The sequence below is a fragment of the Paralichthys olivaceus genome, chromosome 22 (assembly GCF_024713975.1).
Source record: "Paralichthys olivaceus isolate ysfri-2021 chromosome 22, ASM2471397v2, whole genome shotgun sequence".
Taxonomy (NCBI): Eukaryota; Metazoa; Chordata; class Actinopteri; order Pleuronectiformes; family Paralichthyidae; genus Paralichthys; species Paralichthys olivaceus.
Genome location: NC_091114.1, coordinates 16,595,001 through 16,615,278, shown reverse-complemented (window position 1 = coordinate 16,615,278; position 20,278 = coordinate 16,595,001). Strand labels below are relative to the sequence as shown.

Below are 20,278 nucleotides of genomic sequence, written 5' to 3'. Positions count from 1 at the left end.
CAGAGGATCACCATTAAACTCGGTGGAACGGTGTGGTACGTGTCAGAATAAAAGTACATTTCATTTTGGTGTCGATCCAAGAATTCTTTTTCACTTCCTTCAACATTGCAAGATTATGTGTTTTGTTAATTTTAGTAATGTAAAGATCCGGGCCAACAAAAATATATTTATCAGAATACTGGTAACTGTATTCCTGAATGTATGAATACTTAGTAAAGACCACGTTACATCCTGTCTTACTTGGGTGAAAAGAAGGAAGTGTAGACGAGCTGAACTGAGAAGAGGAAGATTGAGAAACACTCAGCAGCATTGATGTGAAGTGTCCGTTGTGTCTGTCTCCAGTCGTCGGTGTCTCCTCTGCACCGTGAAGCTTCGTCTCTGCACAGAGCAGAGCAGTGAGGATGGGACGGACTTTGCTCTGTGTGCTTCGGTTGTTCTGTGAGTACTCACTCAGTTTTTTTTACTGTGTTTTGGATCTTTTCTGTCAAGGTTTGATCATTTTCAAATTTCACTTCAGTGCTGAACATATTCCTCCGCTGTGGACATGCTGAAGGTGATTTTACATTCTTCCTCTCTTTGTTTTATTCATTCAAGATGAATCTTTCATTGAAATCACTCACACGTCCTCTGTCCTTGTTGTGGCTTCTAGACGCTGTGTTGACCATTGAGCCACAGTGGTCCCCTCTATTCGCCGGAGAGTCTGTTACCTTTACATGTGACATGAGGGATGGACAACACACAGACTGGTTTTACAGACTCTTAAAGGATGGACATGAATTTGTCCGATACAGCATAATGAGAAGCTGGAAAATAAAACTAACTACAGCCGACAGTGGTAAATATCAGTGTGCTGGTCAACGACCACAGTCTGAGATTGAGAAGAAGAGTAATGAGCCCTCTCTAACTGTATCAGGTAAGTGACACAGCTCACTGGTAACACTAATGCACTGATATAATGGATATTGTAGTAATATCTTCATTTGTACTTTAAGACTTTGTCCAGCTCTACTAATTCTGCCTAAACACACATAATGATAAAAAAGCTTCAAAAGAAATAAATGATTTTTATCTTTTACAAAACTCCTTAATAACCCACTGGAGGAAAATACTCTGTAAATGCTCCTTCACAGTTGTGTCAGATATTTAAAGACAGAGAAACTGGGATACAAGCAACAAGAAATCATGTTTTCATTCTGTGAAAATTACTTTCCTGCAGAGAAACCCAGACCAGATCTTACTGTGACTACATCATGGCCGAGTCCTGGAGCCTCAGTAACTCTGAGCTGCAGCTTCAAATATCCATCTGCAGGTTGGAGGTTCCTCTGGTTCAAGACTGTTTACACAGGACCAGAAAAATGGTCCTACGATTATAAGTTTCTACCTGGAAGCACCAATGGAACCATCATCGTTTACGATCAGACACACACAGCATACTTCTGCAGTGCTAAAAGAGGAGACCCAGTCTATCACTCGTTGAGCAGTGACCCTAAGTTTGTCTGGTCCAGAGGTCAGTCTGCTTTTTATTCTGTTTCCTCTTCACCTTCATTCATTCAGTTTGTCTCTGACCAACATTTCTTCAATCAGGAGAGACTTCAATTAAAAAATAGATTTTATTTTAGGTGGGGGGATCATGAGCTATACTTCAGCAAGCCACTAGGGGGCGATTGAGACACTTTGGCTTCACTGTCAGGGAGCTGTCATGTGTCTTTAAATATCATCTCTATGTTCAGTGCAGGGTTTGCCTCACCCTCTCTGATGCTTTTCATTTCTACGTTTGAACAGAATTATTGTGCACTGCTCTTTATCTCTCGAGCTGTGAACATCTATTCTGTTTGGTTTTCCAGATCTTCATTCAGCACCATCTCTCACAGTGAATCCTGACAGAGTGCAACACTTCAGATCCGAACCTGTGTCTCTGAGCTGTGAAGGAAACTCAACTGAATTCAGATTCTTCTACTTTAATAATGGAATTCACCAGCTTCTCTGTCCTGTCAGTAGAACAGGGAATGGATCAATGTGCACAGTTTATAATCTGTGGGGCTCTAAAGTGTACTGGTGTGGGTCTGGATCAGGACAGTTCAGCAGTACAGTCAACATTACTGTCGTCTGTGAGTTTGAATCCATGTTTGTCTTGTTTCTTGTAATTGAATCAACGTTCTGTGCAGTTACGTCTATTCAATCTCTCATTTGATTTCACAGTATCCGACTGAATTCACACTAATGTCCGTCATAGTAGCATAAAGTCCTTATTGCAGATAAACCAGGTAGGATGAACACAGAGTTTTCTAACTGCAGCAGAGACTGTAAATAAAAAGAGACAGAATATTGTGTTTGAGGACGACTCACTAATGACAAGTAATAATTGTGAAGTGGCTCCGGAGCATCAACACAGACCAAAAGAACAGAACCTTCCAAACAGGCAGGATTAGAACAGTAGAATTCTAGAATTCAGTCTCATTAGAACATTTAGGACACTTTTAAATTGTGCACACACAAGCCAAGCATTAAAACGTTTGTCATGTCAGGTATTTGTGATGTCATGACCAGCGTGTGCTGATTCTAGAGGATTTCAAACAGTGTGATACGATGATCTTTGTCCAACAGCTGTTCTCTTGATGAAACTCCATCTTCTTTGACTGTCTCACAGCTGCTGATATTATCCTGGAGAGTCCCGTCCATCCTGTGGCTGAGGGGACGTCCGTCACTCTCGGCTGCAGGCCGAGGACGGAAAATGATCCCTCTGACGTGCTTTTCTATAAAAATGACCAACTCATCCAAAACGATAGGAGACAGGAGCTCACCATCCCTGAGGCGTCACAGGCACATGAAGGTTTTTATAAATGTGGACGATCAGGACGGACGTCAGCACAGAGCTGGATGTCAGTGGGACGTGAGTACGATCAGAACACAAGCTGCACTGTGACTACAGACTGTAAATAAAGACGGACGACACGACGAGCCCCCGAGAGTTTAGTCAAAGCATGACGATCGCCCCCTGGTGTCTGACTGCAGTAAAGGTCGTCGACCCCGCCTCCTCTATGTTAGCGGATGGGACGTATTTCGAGCTAAAAACCCAGAATAGGTTTCATCGTAGGTGGTTCTTATGACACTGATGTGTTTATTGGTCTGATACTTTTGCATTTACTTCGTTATTTGATGCTATAAAATGGGTCGAAGCGTCCTGATTGACAGCTGACGCTGACTCGTGATTGGCCCACCGAGTGTATGGGCGGGACCTTGATTCCTGGGCTCCGTCCCCTGATCTCCACGACACAGACTCTTGCTCCAGATGATGACAGCTTTTGTACCTGGGAGAGTTTGGCTTCAGTTTTGTTTAACGGGAGGAAGTGGAGCTGCGTCGTCCATCTTTATTTACAGTCAGTTCATGGCTGAGTCAGAAAGAGTTCACCTGTTAGTTATCTTGGTTTGTGAAAGAGAAATGTCTTCTTACATTCATCAGTTAATATAACAAACACAACAAAAGCCCATAAATAAAAGAGATGATGTGTTTTAGCAGCGTCCAGGCCTGAGAGCTCTTCGTTTCCTCTGCCTCTGATCCTCGGGCTGGTTGGTGGCATCTTTCTCCTTCTTCTCCTGCTGCTGTTGTTCTGTGTCAGAAAGTCAAAAGGTGAGACGTTTCCCTCCTGAGAATTTCTTGCACTGTTCTGATCATATCACACGAGCAGCAGCAACGATAGAACCACCTGCAATCACTAATATCAAATGTCTCCTGTGCAGATTCCTCCTCCATCAGGTCAGTGCAACACTTCTCTTATTTTGAGCCCAACAACAGAACTTCACATGTTCCTCATTAAATCTATTCCAACCTATCGGCCAGGTCTCAGAGGACCAATCAGAGCGCTGCTGCACACCACATGATCGACCAGGATGAAACTCAAGGCAACAATTACGCGTCTCTTGTCCACGGTCGGCCTTGATCCTGATTCATTTCATGATTTATTGTGAACTCTAGTGTCAGCTTCTGTTTAACACGGGAGCCAACAAACACTACAGAGGATCTGAGCAGACTGGATGATTTAATGACATTATAATATCTACGTTTCAGATGAACCCAGGGATGGCATATATTCACTCATAGAGCTTGAGAAGCTTGATGGAAACGGTGAGTTCTTACTGGGGGAAGAAAAACAGAGATGAAGCATATTTTTCATTGTTTTATCTGATCTGTCTCAGGAGAGAAGAACAAACCAGAGGAGAGTTGTGTTTACTCTGACGTGAGGATAAGATCAGCTGCAGGTAAGTTTGATTGTGTATCTATCTATCTATCTGTCTGTCTATCTATCTATCTATCTATCTGTCTGTCTGTCTGTCTGTCTGTCTGTCTGTCTGTCTGTCTGTCTATCTATCTATCTATCTATCTATCTATCTGTCTGTCTGTCTGTCTGTCTGTCTATCTATCTATCTATCTATCTATCTATCTATCTGTCTATCTATCTATCTATCTATCTATCTATCTGTCTGTCTATCTATCTGTCTGTCTGTCTGTCTGTCTATCTATCTATATATCTATCTATCTATCTATCTATCTATCTATCTATCTATCTATCTATCTGTCTGTCTATCTGTCTGTCTGTCTATCTATCTATCTATCTATCTATCTATCTATCTATCTATCTATCTATCTATCTATCTATCTATCTATCTATCTGTCTGTCTGTCTATCTATCTATCTATCTATCTATCTATCTGTCTGTCTGTCTATCTATCTATCTATCTATCTATCTATCTATCTGTCTATCTATCTGTCTGTCTATCTATCTGTCTATCTATCTATATATCTATCTATCTATCTATCTATCTATCTATCTATCTATCTATCTATCTGTCTATCTATCTATCTGTCTATCTATCTATCTATCTATCTATCTATCTGTCTATCTATCTATCTGTCTATCTATCTATCTGTCTGTCTATCTATCTGTCTATCTATCTATCTGTCTATCTATCTATCTGTCTGTCTATCTATCTATCTATCTATCTGTCTATCTATTTATCTCTCTCTCTCTCCCTCCCTCCATATTTTTCTCTTATTCAGTATCATTACTTTCAGTACCTACTGTTAAAATCAATAACTCCAAAGTTACTGCACTGTGAAGATACTTTCTGTATCAATAAGTATTAATGTGTAAATATATTTCTTGTATATATAACAAAAGAAAAGTGTATAAATCACTTTTATACACGTTCACAGTATAAACTGAGCTGGAGAACCTCAATTGAACGCTCTCTCCATTCACAGGAGAATCGACGGCAGCAGTGACTGATGAAACTATTTATTCTGAAGTGAAACCTTCGACGTCTCATGGCTGAAATGTAGCGATGCTGTAATGTTCGTATTAGGATGAGTCACTGTGATGGTTTATTTGACATGCACGTCATTATTTTGAATGTTTCTCCTCATGTACATTTGCTCCTGAGCGTCATGTCTCTTCATATATGTCCAAACCACGAGTACACGGATGTTGGGACCTGGTATTTGTGAACAATGGTTGGGTCACATGTCGTCTATGTTCTGGAGACAAAGCAGAGCTCCCAGAACTCAGTCTCCCAGGATGCTTCATCTTCCACACACACACACACACACACACACACACACACACACACACACACACACACACTGTGAATAACTTATCTGCAGCGTCCCCGTCATCTAAGTTGGTCCATCACATTAGCACATCTCTGTACGTGTGAAGAGGAAGTGTTGACCGCCACATTCTGAGTATCTCTAAAACTGAACCAAGGTTTTTATCTCTTCCTGTCTTCTGCAGTATTTTTACTGCTGCTTTAAAAGTATTTAAAACCATTTGAATGTGTAAATGTAGTTTTTTCTGCACATGTTCTAACAAAGTAAATGATCTATGATGAATGTATGTCAAATAAAGCCCTCACCTATTAGTCCGGTCATTTATTGGGAATCTGTCATTGAGGGGAAGTCAAACCTCATCCACCTATTTATATCTTTACTGAGAACTTAGCTGAGCAGATATTGAGCAAATATACGTCCAGCTTGAAAATGAGTCAAATGGAAAGTATCTCAAATATTGATCCACAAATCACAAAAGTGATTTCAGCTGAATTCTGCACCTTTTATCAGGTTCAAGTTCATCTGTGTTGTTCACTGTGTTGGCTCAAGATGTAACTGACCCATAAACATGGTTAATTTAGGACATTAAGACAGTTTTGTTCTTCCTCAATTCAATTGTATTTCATAGAAAAACATATACTTGAACATCATTAAATCCAAACACAGGTTTAACCTTGACTTCTTTTTCCATGTCGGAGCCGCCTGTTTTTCCAGGCAGCTCATTCTAGCCCAATGGCTGGTCACATGGGGGTAGATAAGACACAAAACCGGATAACCATTGATGGAAGTTCCATTTGAACACATTGGCATGGACCTCATCGGGCCATTTCACCAGAGCGCACGAGGATATCGCTTTGTGCCAGTCCTGGTGGATTGTGCAACACGATATCCCGAACCAGTGCCGCTGCGCACTGTCTCGGCAGAAAGCGTGGCACAGGCACTGTTTCAGGTCATCTTCGGAGTTGGGATCCCGAAAGAGATCCTGACTGACCAAGGCACGTCGTTCATGTCACGAACACTAAGGGAACTGTACGGATTACTGGGCATTAAGTCTATTCGGACCAGCGTCTACCACCCACAGACTGATGGGCTGGTCAAGAGGCTGAACAAGACATTAAAAACCATGATCCGTAAGTTCATTCACGAAGATGACAGTAATTGGGATAAATGGCGAGACCCCCTGTCGTTTGCAGTGTGGGAGGTACCCCAGGCCTCAAAAGGATTTTCTCCCTTTCAACTATTATTTGGTAGAAAACCACGGGGTGTACCGGACCTTAAGGAAAACTGGGAGGAAGGTCCAAGCCCCAGTAAGAACAAGATTCAGTACGTCTTGGACCTGCGAGCAAAACTCCACACACTGGGGCAGCTATCACGTATGAATATGCTCCAGGCCCAGGCACGTCAGCATCACCTGTACAACAGGGGAGCCCGGCTGAGACGATTCACACCGGGAGAGAAAGTACTTGTATTGCTTCCCTCGTCGAGCTCAAAATTACTCACCAAGTGGCAAGGACCCTTTGTGGTCACACGGCGAGTGGGGGAGGTCGATTATGAGGTGGCGCGGTCTGACAGGAGTGGAGCCACACAATTGTACCACCTTAACCTCCTCAAAGCATGGAGAGAGGCTGAGTCCGTTTCTCTGGTGTCACACATAAACGAGAGAGATGAGTTGGGGCCGGAGGTGCCAAAATCGATCAATCCAGCCTCACTCCCTTGTGATAACCATCTTTCCTCGACCCAGAGAGCGGCTATCGCCACGTTGCAGCATCAGTTTGCCGATGTGTTCTCCCCCCTGCCAGGTCGCACCACACTCATACAACATCATGTTGAGACTTTCCCCGGGGCATCCATACGTTTACGGCCCTTTCGGCTTCCTGAACATAAAAGAAAAGTGTTTCAGAAAGAATTGGCAGCTATGCCCGAGATGGGGATGATAGAAGAGTCCAACAGCGCACGGTGTAGCCCCATCGTTCTGGTGGCAAAGAAGGATGGGGCTACACGGTTCTGCGTGGACTATCGCAAGGTGAATGATGTTTCACGTTTTGATGCGTACCCAATGCCCCGGGTCAACGAGCTCCTGGATCGACTAGGCACTGCACGTTTTTTCACCACTCTGGATTTAACCAAAGGCTACTGGCAGATTCCCCTTTCTCCAGGGTCTTAGGAAAAAACGGCCTTCTCCACTCCGTACGGTTTGTACCAATTTGTCACTATTCCATTCGGGTTGTTTGGGGCCCCAGCCAATTTTCAACAACTCATGGACCAGGTGCTGCTGCCGCATGCTGTATATGCTGCCGCCTACCTGGATGACGTCATCATCCACAGTGACACCTGGGCGGAGCATGTGGAGGGAGGTACAGTATCTGGGGTACCGCATGGGTGGTGGGCAGTTGCGCCCTCAGGTGGACAAAACTGCTGCTATTGCAGCCTGTCCGCAGCCCAAGTCCAAAAAGGAAGTGAGGCGGTTTGTGGTGCTGGCAGGTTACTGCGGGCGGTTTATCCCTGCGTTTGTGGACCTGACCAGTCCGCTGACCGACCTGACTAGAAAGGTGTCCGTTTCGGCCCGGATGGTAGGGGGTGTGGACACTCTGCGCTATTACCTCCTGGGACGCTCATTCACCCTCTGTTCGGATCATGCTCCGCTGCAGTGGCTCCACCGCATGAAAGATGCCAACGCACGGATCACCCGTTGGCATCTGGCTTTGCAACCCTTCCCTATTTAAGATGGAAGGTGTATGAACTGACGCTCATACACCTTCCATCTCCAAGTGGACAAAAACTCCTCTGTTGCATTGAGGAAGGGAGAGTATGGCGGTAAGTATAGGTTACTGTAATGATATTCTGATTCATATTGAACCATTCTCTGACTTGGACAGCGCAGTGAAAACTAACATTGTCCCAAATTATAACATACGTAAATATTCCGTTCTGAATTATAATAATATAAAATATTTTTCCGACACATTTATTGAATTTAACACAACATTGAATGGTGCAACGTTTAAGGTGGAGTACTCCCAATATGAAGCTGTACCGCTTGTGAAATAGATTTGTACATTATGTTGTAACGTGTTTTTTTCCTTCTGAGTTCTGAGCAGCCTGTGAATAACTTATCTGCAGCGTCCCCGTCATCTAAGTTGGTCCATCACATTAGCACATCTCTGTACGTGTGAAGAGGAAGTGTTGACCGCCACATTCTGAGTATCTCTAAACCTGAACCAAGGTTTTTATCTCTTCCTGTCTTCTGCAGTATTTTTACTGCTGCTTTAAAAGTATTTAAAACCATTTGAATGTGTAAATGTAGTTTTTTCTGCACATGTTCTAACAAAGTAAATGATCTATGATGAATGTATGTCAAATAAAGCCCTCACCTATTAGTCCGGTCATTTATTGGGAATCTGTCATTGAGGGGAAGTCAAACCTCATCCACCTATTTATATCTTTACTGAGAACTTAGCTGAGCAGATATTGAGCAAATATACGTCCAGCTTGAAAATGAGTCAAATGGAAAGTATCTCAAATATTGATCCACAAATCACAAAAGTGATTTCAGCTGAATTCTGCACCTTTTATCAGGTTCAAGTTCATCTGTGTTGTTCACTGTGTTGGCTCATGATGTAACTGACCCATAAACATGGTTAATTTAGGACATTAAGACAGTTTTGTTCTTCCTCAATTCAACTGTATTTCATAGAAAAACATATACTTGAACATCATTAAATCCAAACACAGGTTTAACCTCTTTTTCCATGTGTGTGTAAAACATGTTTGGTTGCAGCCTTCAGTGTGAAGCTTGTTCAAATGTGTTTGTTTGTCATCTTACAAACTTTGTTCAGTGTCTGAAACTGTGAAATACACTTCAACCACCATCGTCCTCAGTTTGTTGACGACGTTGCGTCTTATTTTTTTATTTCAAAACATTTTTGTTGCTGTGACGAAAGCAGAAGTCAGAATTTCATCATATGGTCACTTTCCCAGATATATTTAAAAGTTTGCATTTTAAGCAGCAATGATCATTCAGAGCATCTAGAGTTAGAGGAAGGTTCCTGAAAAGACTCAATTAATGGATTAATTATCTTCTGACTTCAATGAAAGCTGTCGCTACCTCCACACACACACACACACACACACACACACACACACACACACACACTCCTGTCTCCTTCATTTATCACTAATCGTTATCTTAACAATATCAATGTATAATTAAAGGCGCCCACTTACACTCTAAACTTTCACTCAATGGAAAAGGTTCTGTAGTCTCACTGGTACCTAGTTTAGAAGTTACTCCTCGCTCATAGTCCTGAGTTGCCTCATGAATATTATTACTAGGTACACCAAGTACACTGTTGCTCACTGAACCAGTCCTTTGAGCCCTAAGCAGTATTCAGTATATCATCTCTATCAGGACAGATGCAGTCAGGTCTTCTCTCACTGGACCGTTCAAATCAGAATACTGGTAACTGTATTCCTGAAGGTATGAATACTTAGTAAAGACCACGTTACATCCTGTCTTACTTGTGTGAAAAGAAGGAAGTGTAGACGAGCTGAACTGAGAAGAGGAAGATTGAGAAACACTCAGCAGCATTGATGTGAAGTGTCCGTTGTGTCTGTCTCCAGTCGTCGGTGTCTCCTCTGCACCGTGAAGCTTCGTCTCTGCACAGAGCAGAGCAGTGAGGATGGGACGGACTTTGCTCTGTGTGCTTCGGTTGTTCTGTGAGTACTCACTCAGTTTTTTTTACTGTGTTTTGGATCTTTTCTGTCAAGGTTTGATCATTTTCAAATTTCACTTCAGTGCTGAACACATTCCTCTGCTGTGGACATGCTGAAGGTGATTTTACATTCTTCCTCTCTTTGTTTTATTCATTCAAGATGAATCTTTCATTGAAATCACTCACACGTCCTCTGTCCTTGTTGTGGCTTCTAGACGCTGTGTTGACCATTGAGCCACAGTGGTCCCCTCTATTCGCCAGAGAGTCTGTTACCTTTACATGTGACATGAGGGGTGGACAACACACAGACTGGTTTTACAGACTCTTAAAGGATGGACATGAAATTGTCCCATACAGCAGAATGAGAAGCTACAAAATACAACTAACTACAGACGACAGTGGTAAATTTCAGTGCGCTGGTGTACGAAGACAGTCTGAGATTGAGAAGAAGAGTAATGAGCTCTCTCTAACTGTATCAGGTAAGTGACACAGCTCACTGGTAACACTAATGCACTGATATAATGGATATTGTAGTAATATCTTCATTTGTACTTTAAGACTTTGTCCAGCTCTACTAATTCTGTCTAAACACACATAATGATAAAAAAGCTTCAAAAGAAATAAATGATTTTTTTCTTTTACAAAACTCCTTAATAACCCACTGGAGGAAAATACTCTGTAAATGCTCCTTCACAGTTGTGTCAGATATTTAAAGACAGAGAAACTGGGATACAAGCAACAAGAAATCATGTTTTCATTCTGTGAAAATTACTTTCCTGCAGAGAAACCCAGACCAGATCTTACTGTGACTACATCATGGCCGGGTCCTGGAGCCTCAGTAACTCTGAGCTGCAGCTTCAAATATCCATCTGCAGGTTGGAGGTTCCTCTGGTTCAAGTTCGTTTACACAGGACCAGAAAAATGGTCCTACGATTATAAGTTTCTACCTGGAAGCACCAATGGAACCATCATCGTTTACGATCAGACATACACAGGATACTTCTGCAGGGCTGAAAGAGGAGACCCAGTCTATCAGTCGTTGAGCAGTGACCCTAAGTTTGTCTGGTCCAGAGGTCAGTCTGCTTTTTATTCTGTTTCCACTAGGGGGCGATTGTGACACTCTGGCTTCACTGTCAGGGAGCTGTCATGTGTCTTTAAATATCATCTCTATGTTCAGTGCAGGGTTTGCATCACCCTCTCTGATGCTTTCATTTCTACGTTTGAACAGAATTATTGTGCACTGCTCTTTATCTCTCGAGCTGTGAACATCTATTCTGTTTGGTTTTCCAGATCTTCATTCAGCACCATCTCTCACAGTGAATCCTGACAGAGTGCAACACTTCAGTTCCGAACCTGTGTCTCTGAGCTGTGAAGGAAACTCAACTGAATTCAGATTCTTCTACTTTGATGAAATAATTCACTTGTTACCCTGTCCTGTCAGGAGAACAGGGACTGGATCAATGTGCACAGTTTATAATCTAAACGGCTCTGCAGTGTTCTGGTGTGGGTCTGGATCAGGACAGTTCAGCAATGCAGTCAACATTACTGTCGTCTGTGAGTTTGAATCCATGTTTGTCTTGTTTCTTGTAATTGACTCAACGTTCTGTGCAGTTACTCTACGTCTATTCAATCTCTCCAGCTAATAATTCCAGAAATCTCTGTGTGTCTGTGGCTCACGTATCTGGAGAACCCTGCATCTCATCATCGTCACACCATTCGTATTGTTAAGGGCCCGAGGAAGTGCAGTGTGGAATTTGTGACACGTGGAATATTAATAAAACATTTGATTTCACAGTATCCGACTGACATTCACGCTAATGTCCGTTATATTTGCAACATAGAATCACTTCCTCTTGAGCAATTTGAAGATTGAGACACTTTGGAATAGAAAAAACAAAGAGTCACACCTATTATGTAAATCTTTCCAATTTACATATCAAACACACGTGAAGTGAAATGAAGTGAATTCAGTTTCATTTAATGACAAACATTGAGCATAAAGTCCTTATTGCAGATAAACCAGGTAGGATGAACACAGAGTTTTCTAACTGCAGCAGAGACTGTAAATAAAAAGAGACAGAATATTGTGTTTGAGGACGACTCACTAATGACAAGTAATAATTGTGAAGTGGCTCCGGAGCATCAACACAGACCAAAAGAACAGAACCTTCCAAACAGGCAGGATTAGAACAGTAGAATTCTAGAATTCAGTCTCATTAGAACATTTAGGACACTTTTAAATTGTGCACACACAAGCCAAGCATTAAAACGTTTGTCATGTCAGGTATTTGTGATGTCATGACCAGCGTGTGCTGATTCTAGAGGATTTCAAACAGTGTGATACGATGATCTTTGTCCAACAGCTGTTCTCTTGATAAAACTCCATCTTCTTTGACTGTCTCACAGCTGCTGATATTATCCTGGAGAGTCCCGTCCATCCTGTGGCTGAGGGGACGTCCGTCACTCTCGGCTGCAGGCCGAGGACGGAAAATGATCCCTCTGACGTGCTTTTCTATAAAAATGATCAACTCATCCAAAACGATAGGAGACAGGAGCTCACCATCCCTGAGGCGTCACAGGCACATGAAGGTTTTTATAAATGTGGACGATCAGGACGGACGTCAGCACAGAGCTGGATGTCAGTGGGACGTGAGTACGATCAGAACACAAGCTGCACTGTGACTACAGACTGTAAATAAAGATGGACGACACGACGAGCCCCCGAGAGTTTAGTCAAAGCATGACGATCGCTTTTGTTCCTGGGAGAGTTTGGCTTCAGTTTTGTTTAACGGGAGGAAGTGGAGCTGCGTCGTCCATCTTTATTTACAGTCAGTTTATGGCTGAGTCAGAAAGAGTTCACCTGTTAGTTATCTTGGTTTGTGAAAGAGAAATGTCTTCTTACATTCATCAGTCAATATAACAAACACAACAAAAGCCCATAAATAAAAGAGACGATGTGTTTTAGCAGCGTCCAGGCCTGAGAGCTCTTCGTTTCCTCTGCCTCTGATCCTCGGGCTGGTTGGTGGCATCACACTGATTCTCCTCCTCTCACTGCTGCTGTTGTGTTGGTCCAGAACGTCAAAGAGCTCAGAGCAAACTGTCGACCAGGATGAAAACCAAGAGCCAGTGTACTCGTCTCTTCTCCACGGTCAGCCTTCCTTCTCATACTGAATGCCTTCACAGCCATTTCTCAGTTTTGTGCTTTGAATAAGAACCTGGTCACAAAGTTTCTAATGACATTTGATGTTGATTTGATTTTTGATTGACTCGTAGGTGACAACTGCATCTATGAATCAATCAGAGGCTCTGAAGACACTGAGCAAGGTACTGTATAAAATGAGCCTCCTGCAGAGAAGTCCAAAATGAGAAACCTTCTGATTTCAGGTGGACGGGCAGATGAGTACAGAAAAGTCAAACACGATGTCCTGACATCAATGCACACACGTGATTTTCCAACATGTCATTTTAAAACTCTAGATTTAATCTGCTGCTAAATCAGCCTCTACTCTCCTGGGAAGCTTTTCCACTGAGGTGTGATGCTTTCAGTCGTCCCAAAGAAAGACATTTGGACTTTTCAGTTTAGTCTGAACCAAAATAACAGGTGTGAAGGTGCCTCAGACCCCGGTCCAGACCTTTATATACAGTCTGTGGTCCAGACCAATGCACCAGAATGTAGTCAGACCCAACGAGGTGGTCTCCAGATCAAACTGAACCATGGATCGGTTTGTGCTGTGAAAACACTTTTCTGGAGGACTGCTGCGTCCATAAATGTCTGGACACAAGGACGCTGCAGTGGAACACGTGTGGAGCACCTGAAGCTGCTGAGGCTGGTTGTGATAGTGACATTAGAGTGGCAACGACATCAACTCAATGAATAAAACAGTGCTTGGGAACCTTTTCAAGTGGTTTTCTGTTTGATCTTCACAGGAACCCGAGGTGATCCAGAGGAGACGCCTGACTACGTTAATGCCGATCAATGTTCAGCTACAGGTACAAATATGAACAACTAGCTCTTAAGCTAGTGGCTCATTTGCATTTGAAACAAACCTCAACTAAGACGCCATCATATCATTACTAAATAGTTCTTGTACGATAAGTATGCAGTTCAACTGGTGTCTCAAATTTCAAATCCTTTTAGTAAAACTATAAACAGCCTGGATAATGTTGTAGGGTTGAAGTATCAAGTGTGTATTTTAGAAATTTGCAGTTCCTGTCATTTTGTTTCAGGCCCACTATGAATGGTGCATCCTCGAGAAAACGAGAACATGAAAATCAACTTTCATCCTTCAAATATTCCACTCAACAGTCTGGTAACAGCTCATTGGGAAGAATGACGTCATCTGGATTGAATTTCATATCAAAGAAAAAAGAAAGGCTGTGATCTTTGCTTTTGTGTCTAGTTCAATATATCAAGTGGCTGATATGAACACTTTTATTTTACACCATAAACAATGTGCAGTTATGATTATATTTTACACTGAACATGTTTTTGTCTCAATTCTATATATTCTGTAAATATTTGTTATCTTTCAATTTATCTTTATTTCTTTAATATATATATATATATATTTATACGATAGTTTTTACTCATGATAGTTTTTTACTCCTTGATATCTGTATCAACATCGGCCCTTAAAAGACTTAAAACTCATATTGATCGGCTCAAATTCTTATTCTGTATATTTTTCAACCAAACTTTGAATGCGACCTGTGATGTTTTCCATTCGTACGTATATATATGTCGTTGTTGTTGTTCCCAAATGGCTCAATGGATGACGATGTCAGAAATGATATGTTCTATATACACTCTGTGGTTATCTGGGATTATTCCCATTGCTCGTAATTCTCAGTTTCATGAATACACTCGTCTGCAGACAGTTTTGCTTTTTGTTGTAGTTTGTGATGAACTGTTGTTAAAAGTAACGGATTATAATTCAAATACGCAAATGAATGTGTTCTTTCTTTTACTTTATTAAACTGTGAAATCCCATTTCCTGTTTCATTTTGAAAATCACTGGCCCTAAGTATCGTTGACTTCCTGTGTGTGTGGCAGTTCTTGTCGTTGGTCCCACCAGTGTCTCATCAGCCAATTACTCAAGTCTGCAGTTGTCAGCTTGTCTCTGCAGCTGCTGGATTTTTCTCTGTTCTGACCGAAGACTCCGGCTTTCAAGTGAAGACAAGAAGGTTTGTGTTTTATTGTGGAAACTCTTCAGTCGTTCATTTAAACCTTTGTCTCCGTGTGATGTGACCTAAGAATGATACTTTTCTCACACCTGCAAGTTTACATCATCAGCCACATGGTGGCGCTCTGCAGCTTGTCTTTGAATTATCTATTGCAATAATCTTATCAAATCCTGATGGTGAAGAAATGTAATTTTAACCATAAACTTTACGATAAATAGCAATAAAACACTCATTCAATCAAATATAGAGAACTTGAATGAATATTTTCTGCATTGTTCTTTCAAATAAATGTTTTAGTTTCTGTGCAGATCAGCAAATAAACACTGATGCAACACGTCAGTGAAAGGATCATATTTTTATCCAACCAATAAATCAGTCGGCTCGATGTCTGACCAACTGTCTGCTGCAAATGAGCTTCCTCCAGCACGAGGACATAGTTTTGCTGCTGTAATCATTATGTTGGTGGGTTTTAAAACCAGTCTAACAAGTGAAAAGGGGCTCGAGACAGAGAGTTGTTTCTCGTCTGTTGTTGAAGCAACATTATGTAATTTTCTTTACCTTAAACCTCAGTTTGATCAAAGTGAGTCTGATGAGTGAAGGTGGAGAACGTTTCCTCCTTCGCTCCCTGAGCGTCTGTTCTCTCTCTCTGCTGAGTGGGTTCATCTCCTGAGAGAACAAGTGACTGAGAGTCTCCATCAGTGGAAGAGTGAAACTGAACTGAGATCAGTTCTTAACGACCAGAGTTTATCTCCAATGTTCAGCAGAAACTTTAAAACATGAAGAATCTGAACAGTTTGTTACAGCAGCAGCTCCTCTGGGTCAGGAAGCAGAGGATCATGGGGGATTTTTCTCAACATGAAAATTAGTTAGTCGCTGGGACACGGAGCCCAAAAGAGTGAGTCATCACATGTGGCTGCAGGGGGCGCTGTTCTTCAGTCACAGTTACATAGTGTTGCTTTAAAGAGATCTTTACTCAACAGTTTTTTCATATATTTATATATAGTTCATATATTTATATATATATATATATATATATGCCTAACTCTCTCTCTCTATATCAGTCACTTTTCACTTTGTATTTGCAGCCACTTGATGGCGCTCTGTAGTTTTCCTCTGGGTGGATGGAGGAGGCAGCTCACTGCTTCAGTGGCTGTTTGCATCTGTGGCTTCATGTGATGCACGTTTATGATCACTGGATAATGTTGAGGTGGTTTTTCCTGCTCAGCTCTGACATCATGCAACGTCTGTGTGTTGTCTTCTGCTTCGTTGTGTTTTAATCACAGACAAATGTAAATTGACAACTTGAAACCTGATTGTTAGAAATATTGCTGTGAAATAAACACAGTGACACTGTTGAACTCTTCGGGTTATTGCTCCACACACGTCTCTTAAACGTGTCGTCTCTTGTTCTGTTTCTTTGGTGTCTCACTGTCCAGCATCACTTTACTGTCAACACATCACTTCTCCTTTCCAAATAAAAGTCAGCAAACACGCAAACGCTCCTGGATGGTCAGCCGGCTCAACGGAAATATTTAAAAAATAAAATAATGTAACTAGAAGAATGTTTGAAATTGAAAGAGCTGCGGCCGAGAGGAGAGTGTTGCACATTGTACATGATAATAAACTTTAGTCACATTTCAAAAATCAGCTTTACAAAGTCGCTCACAGACATAAAAACATAAAACACGTCTCGTGCAGTAACAAGTTGAAACGAGTTCATTCAGGAGACAATGAATTTCAACCACCAGTTTGATCGAGAAACACATGATGCAAAACCGTTCAACTCCGAGAACATGAATAACAGTGTTCCAGGTAAGGTGCAACCCCCCCCACCACCCCACAACGTGGGGGGGGGGGTTCCAGCCTCCTGCGTATATAAACAATAAGTACATAAACAATAAGTACATAAACAATAAGTATATAAACAATAAGTATATAAACAATAAGTACATAAACAATAAGTACATAAACAATAAGTATATAAACAATAAGTACATAAACATAAAGAACAGTGAATATGTGCAAACCCTTAAACACATTTAATTTAAATATCTAGTCTTCAACCAAACCTTGGACATGACGAAGCTTCTGGCAGAAGGTGTGATGGGTCTGGTTTGTTTTGGTTTTGTGGGGGGGGGGTTGTCTCCTATAGAACGTCTCTATAACTGATCACTGACTTTACGTTGGACTAACGTAATGAGCTCTTCTGGACGGGCCCCCTCTCGGCTGGGAGCCCCAGGCTTGCTTTGCCAGCTCTGTGTTTTTACGGCACTGGTCAAAATATCTGACACCACTTTGTCAAACTCTTTCAATTCTTTCCAGTTGAGTTGTTTCTAATGAACCTTGTTAGTTTTTCACAGTGAGTGAGGCCAGGTCACTTTCTTCTGCTTCTTCACTGATAAGAATAAAAACCTTCCTGTCTCTCTCTCTCTCTCTCTCTCTCTCTCTCTCTCTGTCTCTTTTTTTAGTGCTGACTCGTCACAGCATGGTTCGATCGACCAGAAGAGGAAACAGAAGTCGTTCTTCTTCCCACAGAGATGGTTGGTGGTCGTCTTCGTCGCCTGAGCTGCTGCCTCACACACAGCCAGCTGCTGTTTCTCGTGCTGCTTCTCGGGGTTTGCTTCCATGGTACGTTATGTTTTCCTGTTCCGAGCAGTGTGAGCATAAAGGTGCAGAAGCTGCTGGATCGCCTTTGAAATGTCTTTGATGAAGAAGTTCTACAGTGTTTTTCTTCCTGGGAGTTTGCAAATGCAAGACACTGACGTGAGAACAGCTGCGTCCAAATGGAAGAAATATAATCGAGGCTGTGTCGAAAGAACATTTACAAAAAGTCATGACGACATGAATTTGAGTTTTTAGAACTTCATGAGGTGTTTTACTCTGTGATTATTTACAGATTTGTATTTTCATTCATTTTTTTCCTTGTGTGCAACTTTTCTGTTGAACCTTCCTGGAAACAAACTTGACACAAGTCAGGGATGTGTCATCGTTTCTATTTCTGGAGGATTTGTCACGTTTGACTTCATAATTCTGTTCGACTCGACTGTGACAAACCACAGTTGGACGGACAGTGTCTCTATAGTAACGGCTCAGACAAGGAACAAGTGGGGTGTGGACCTTTGCAGAAGTAGATTTCTGAGATTGAAAACTCACCACTGCACATGTACAAGCCACCAGTACTTTAAATATGTGTGTCGTATACTGCAAGTACACACTGTTATACTCGTTCGACTCAAACACACAGCGTGACGGCAGAAACTGTGAAACCATGAATTTCCTGGGTGACAGACGCAGCAGCAGCAGAAGACGAAGAGCCGTGAATAGAACAATCTTTCCTGTTCGTCACTGTGGTCAGTGTCTTTGGTCGTTTCTTCTCCTCTCGTGGAAAGATGTCACCAAAGCTTTGGTCATGAAGACGATGATGTTGGGGGGGGGGAGGGGGAACACCACAACACCAAAGGACCAAAGGAAACAAATCATTATAATCTGTATATATATATATGTTCTCGTTTCATGTCTCAATGTCTCATCACCGCTAATGAATTCATGAATATCACATGGTGTCGTGTCGAGTTTCACTGAAGTTACTGTTTCAGCCATTTTGTCTTTGAAATGAGAATCTGCCGTTTCAGACAGATTCCACTCAGGTATTCGCTGATGTGTTCCAGATGTGGAGGCTTCCAGCTGTGACCTCACCGTCCAGAAACAAGTTGGAGACACCGTGGAGTTTTCAACATGCTTGTCACCTGGTGATGTCGTCGCCTCAGCAAAGTGGAAATTTAATGATCTATTGATTACAGACAAGAATTTGGTTGATATAAGTAAACATACTAAGTTTAGCGGCAGAGTAGAGTTGAACCCCAGAAACTTTAGTTTAACAGTGAACAAACTGACTCTTCAAGATTCTGGTACTTTCAAATTTATGTCAATGGTAAACGATCGGCAAAGAGAATCAGTCTTGATCCATCTACAAGTTCACGGTATGATTTCCTTTTTGTTCACTCTGTTTCCTAACAAGTGTCAATTTAATATTTTCATGTATTCGTTGGTATTTACTGACCTGAAAACTACAAGTAGCACACAAGCAAAGGAAATGTTAATATATTGGACTCAACACTCTGGAGATGTTGACCAGTTTATTTGTTGCTCGTACAGTTGGTGAGTTTTTGTGCTTTAGGTGCATTTGGTTTTATTCCACTGTGTGATCACAGCTTCAGGTTCAGAGAAGAGCTCAACGACCTCCACACACCAAGTGACTGCTGTAATTTCTCGCTCTCTCCACACTGCACATTAGAGCCCTTCACTCCACCCGTCCTCCGAGTCAACTCCACCTGGCTCCCTTCCAACGAGTCCTGCACAGTTTCACTGGAGTGCGTTTCAGCCTCTGACAGCAAAGTCACCTACAACTGGACCGTGAGGAACCAGACCACAAGCGGCTCCAGGCTGCAGTTCACCATCAGGCGGCAGGACGGGGACACCGAAGTCACCTGCACCATCTTCAACCATGTCAGTGAACGATCTGCATCTGAAACAGTGACGTGTGACGACAACGTGAAGAAAGAAACGAAGAAACGTGAGTGTAGCCCATCGATGATGAATTCCTCAGGGGGGGGGGGTAATAGTACTTTAATATTATATATAAATAACATGTAAGTTCTTCCAGCAGAAAACCTCATCTTGTTGGTGGGATCGGTGGCAGGCAGTTGCTTTATCTTTGGCCTCGTGGTCGTTATCCTTGTATGTCTCTACAAACAGAGACCAGCTGGTGAGACACACG

General features: G+C 42.0%; 2 protein-coding genes across 7 annotated transcripts in view; both read left to right on the top strand.

The window, feature by feature from the left end:
• The first annotated feature begins 279 nt into the window (after positions 1–279).
• LOC109645735 (uncharacterized) lies at positions 280–14,468 on the top strand. Its single transcript, XM_069519266.1, has 24 exons — positions 280–438; positions 518–553; positions 650–913; positions 1,217–1,507; positions 1,845–2,108; positions 2,648–2,890; positions 3,515–3,628; positions 3,739–3,754; positions 3,839–3,927; positions 4,067–4,123; positions 4,195–4,257; positions 5,261–5,329; positions 6,394–7,695; positions 7,846–7,959; positions 8,033–8,297; positions 10,254–10,321; positions 10,401–10,436; positions 10,533–10,796; positions 11,100–11,390; positions 11,608–11,871; positions 12,724–12,966; positions 13,283–13,465; positions 13,591–13,641; positions 14,245–14,468. Exons 1-24 carry the CDS (start codon positions 402–404, stop codon positions 14,325–14,327), a joined length of 4,707 nt encoding a protein of 1,568 aa, XP_069375367.1. The 5' UTR covers positions 280–401; the 3' UTR covers positions 14,328–14,468.
• An 872-nt stretch (positions 14,469–15,340) lies between these two features.
• Positions 15,341–20,278, top strand: part of LOC109641716 (CD48 antigen) — a 5,903-nt gene continuing 965 nt past the window's right edge. For 2 of the 6 annotated variants that reach the window (XM_020106246.2, XM_069518277.1), the window contains exons 1-5: positions 15,341–15,501; positions 17,970–18,129; positions 19,170–19,481; positions 19,796–20,074; positions 20,168–20,266. In XM_020106246.2, the coding sequence (XP_019961805.2) occupies positions 18,039–18,129; positions 19,170–19,481; positions 19,796–20,074; positions 20,168–20,266 (781 nt within the window). In that variant the 5' untranslated portion in view covers positions 15,341–15,501; positions 17,970–18,038. Of the gene's footprint in view, positions 15,502–17,969; positions 18,130–19,169; positions 19,482–19,795; positions 20,075–20,155; positions 20,267–20,278 lie in introns of all 6 variants that reach the window. The other 4 variants (XM_020106245.2, XM_069518276.1, XM_069518274.1 and 1 more) reach the window with 2 other exon arrangements.

Bases quoted from the DNA above. Each gene is read 5' to 3' on its own strand.
- LOC109645735 (XM_069519266.1), top strand. From the start codon at position 402: ATGGGACGGACTTTGCTCTGTGTGCTTCGGTTGTTCT. The intron at 3,928-4,066 runs GTCGGCCTTGAT...TCTACGTTTCAG, and splicing joins TTACGCGTCTCTTGTCCACG to ATGAACCCAGGGATGGCATA. The intron at 7,696-7,845 runs GCACTGCACGTT...TTGGGGCCCCAG, and splicing joins CGAGCTCCTGGATCGACTAG to CCAATTTTCAACAACTCATG.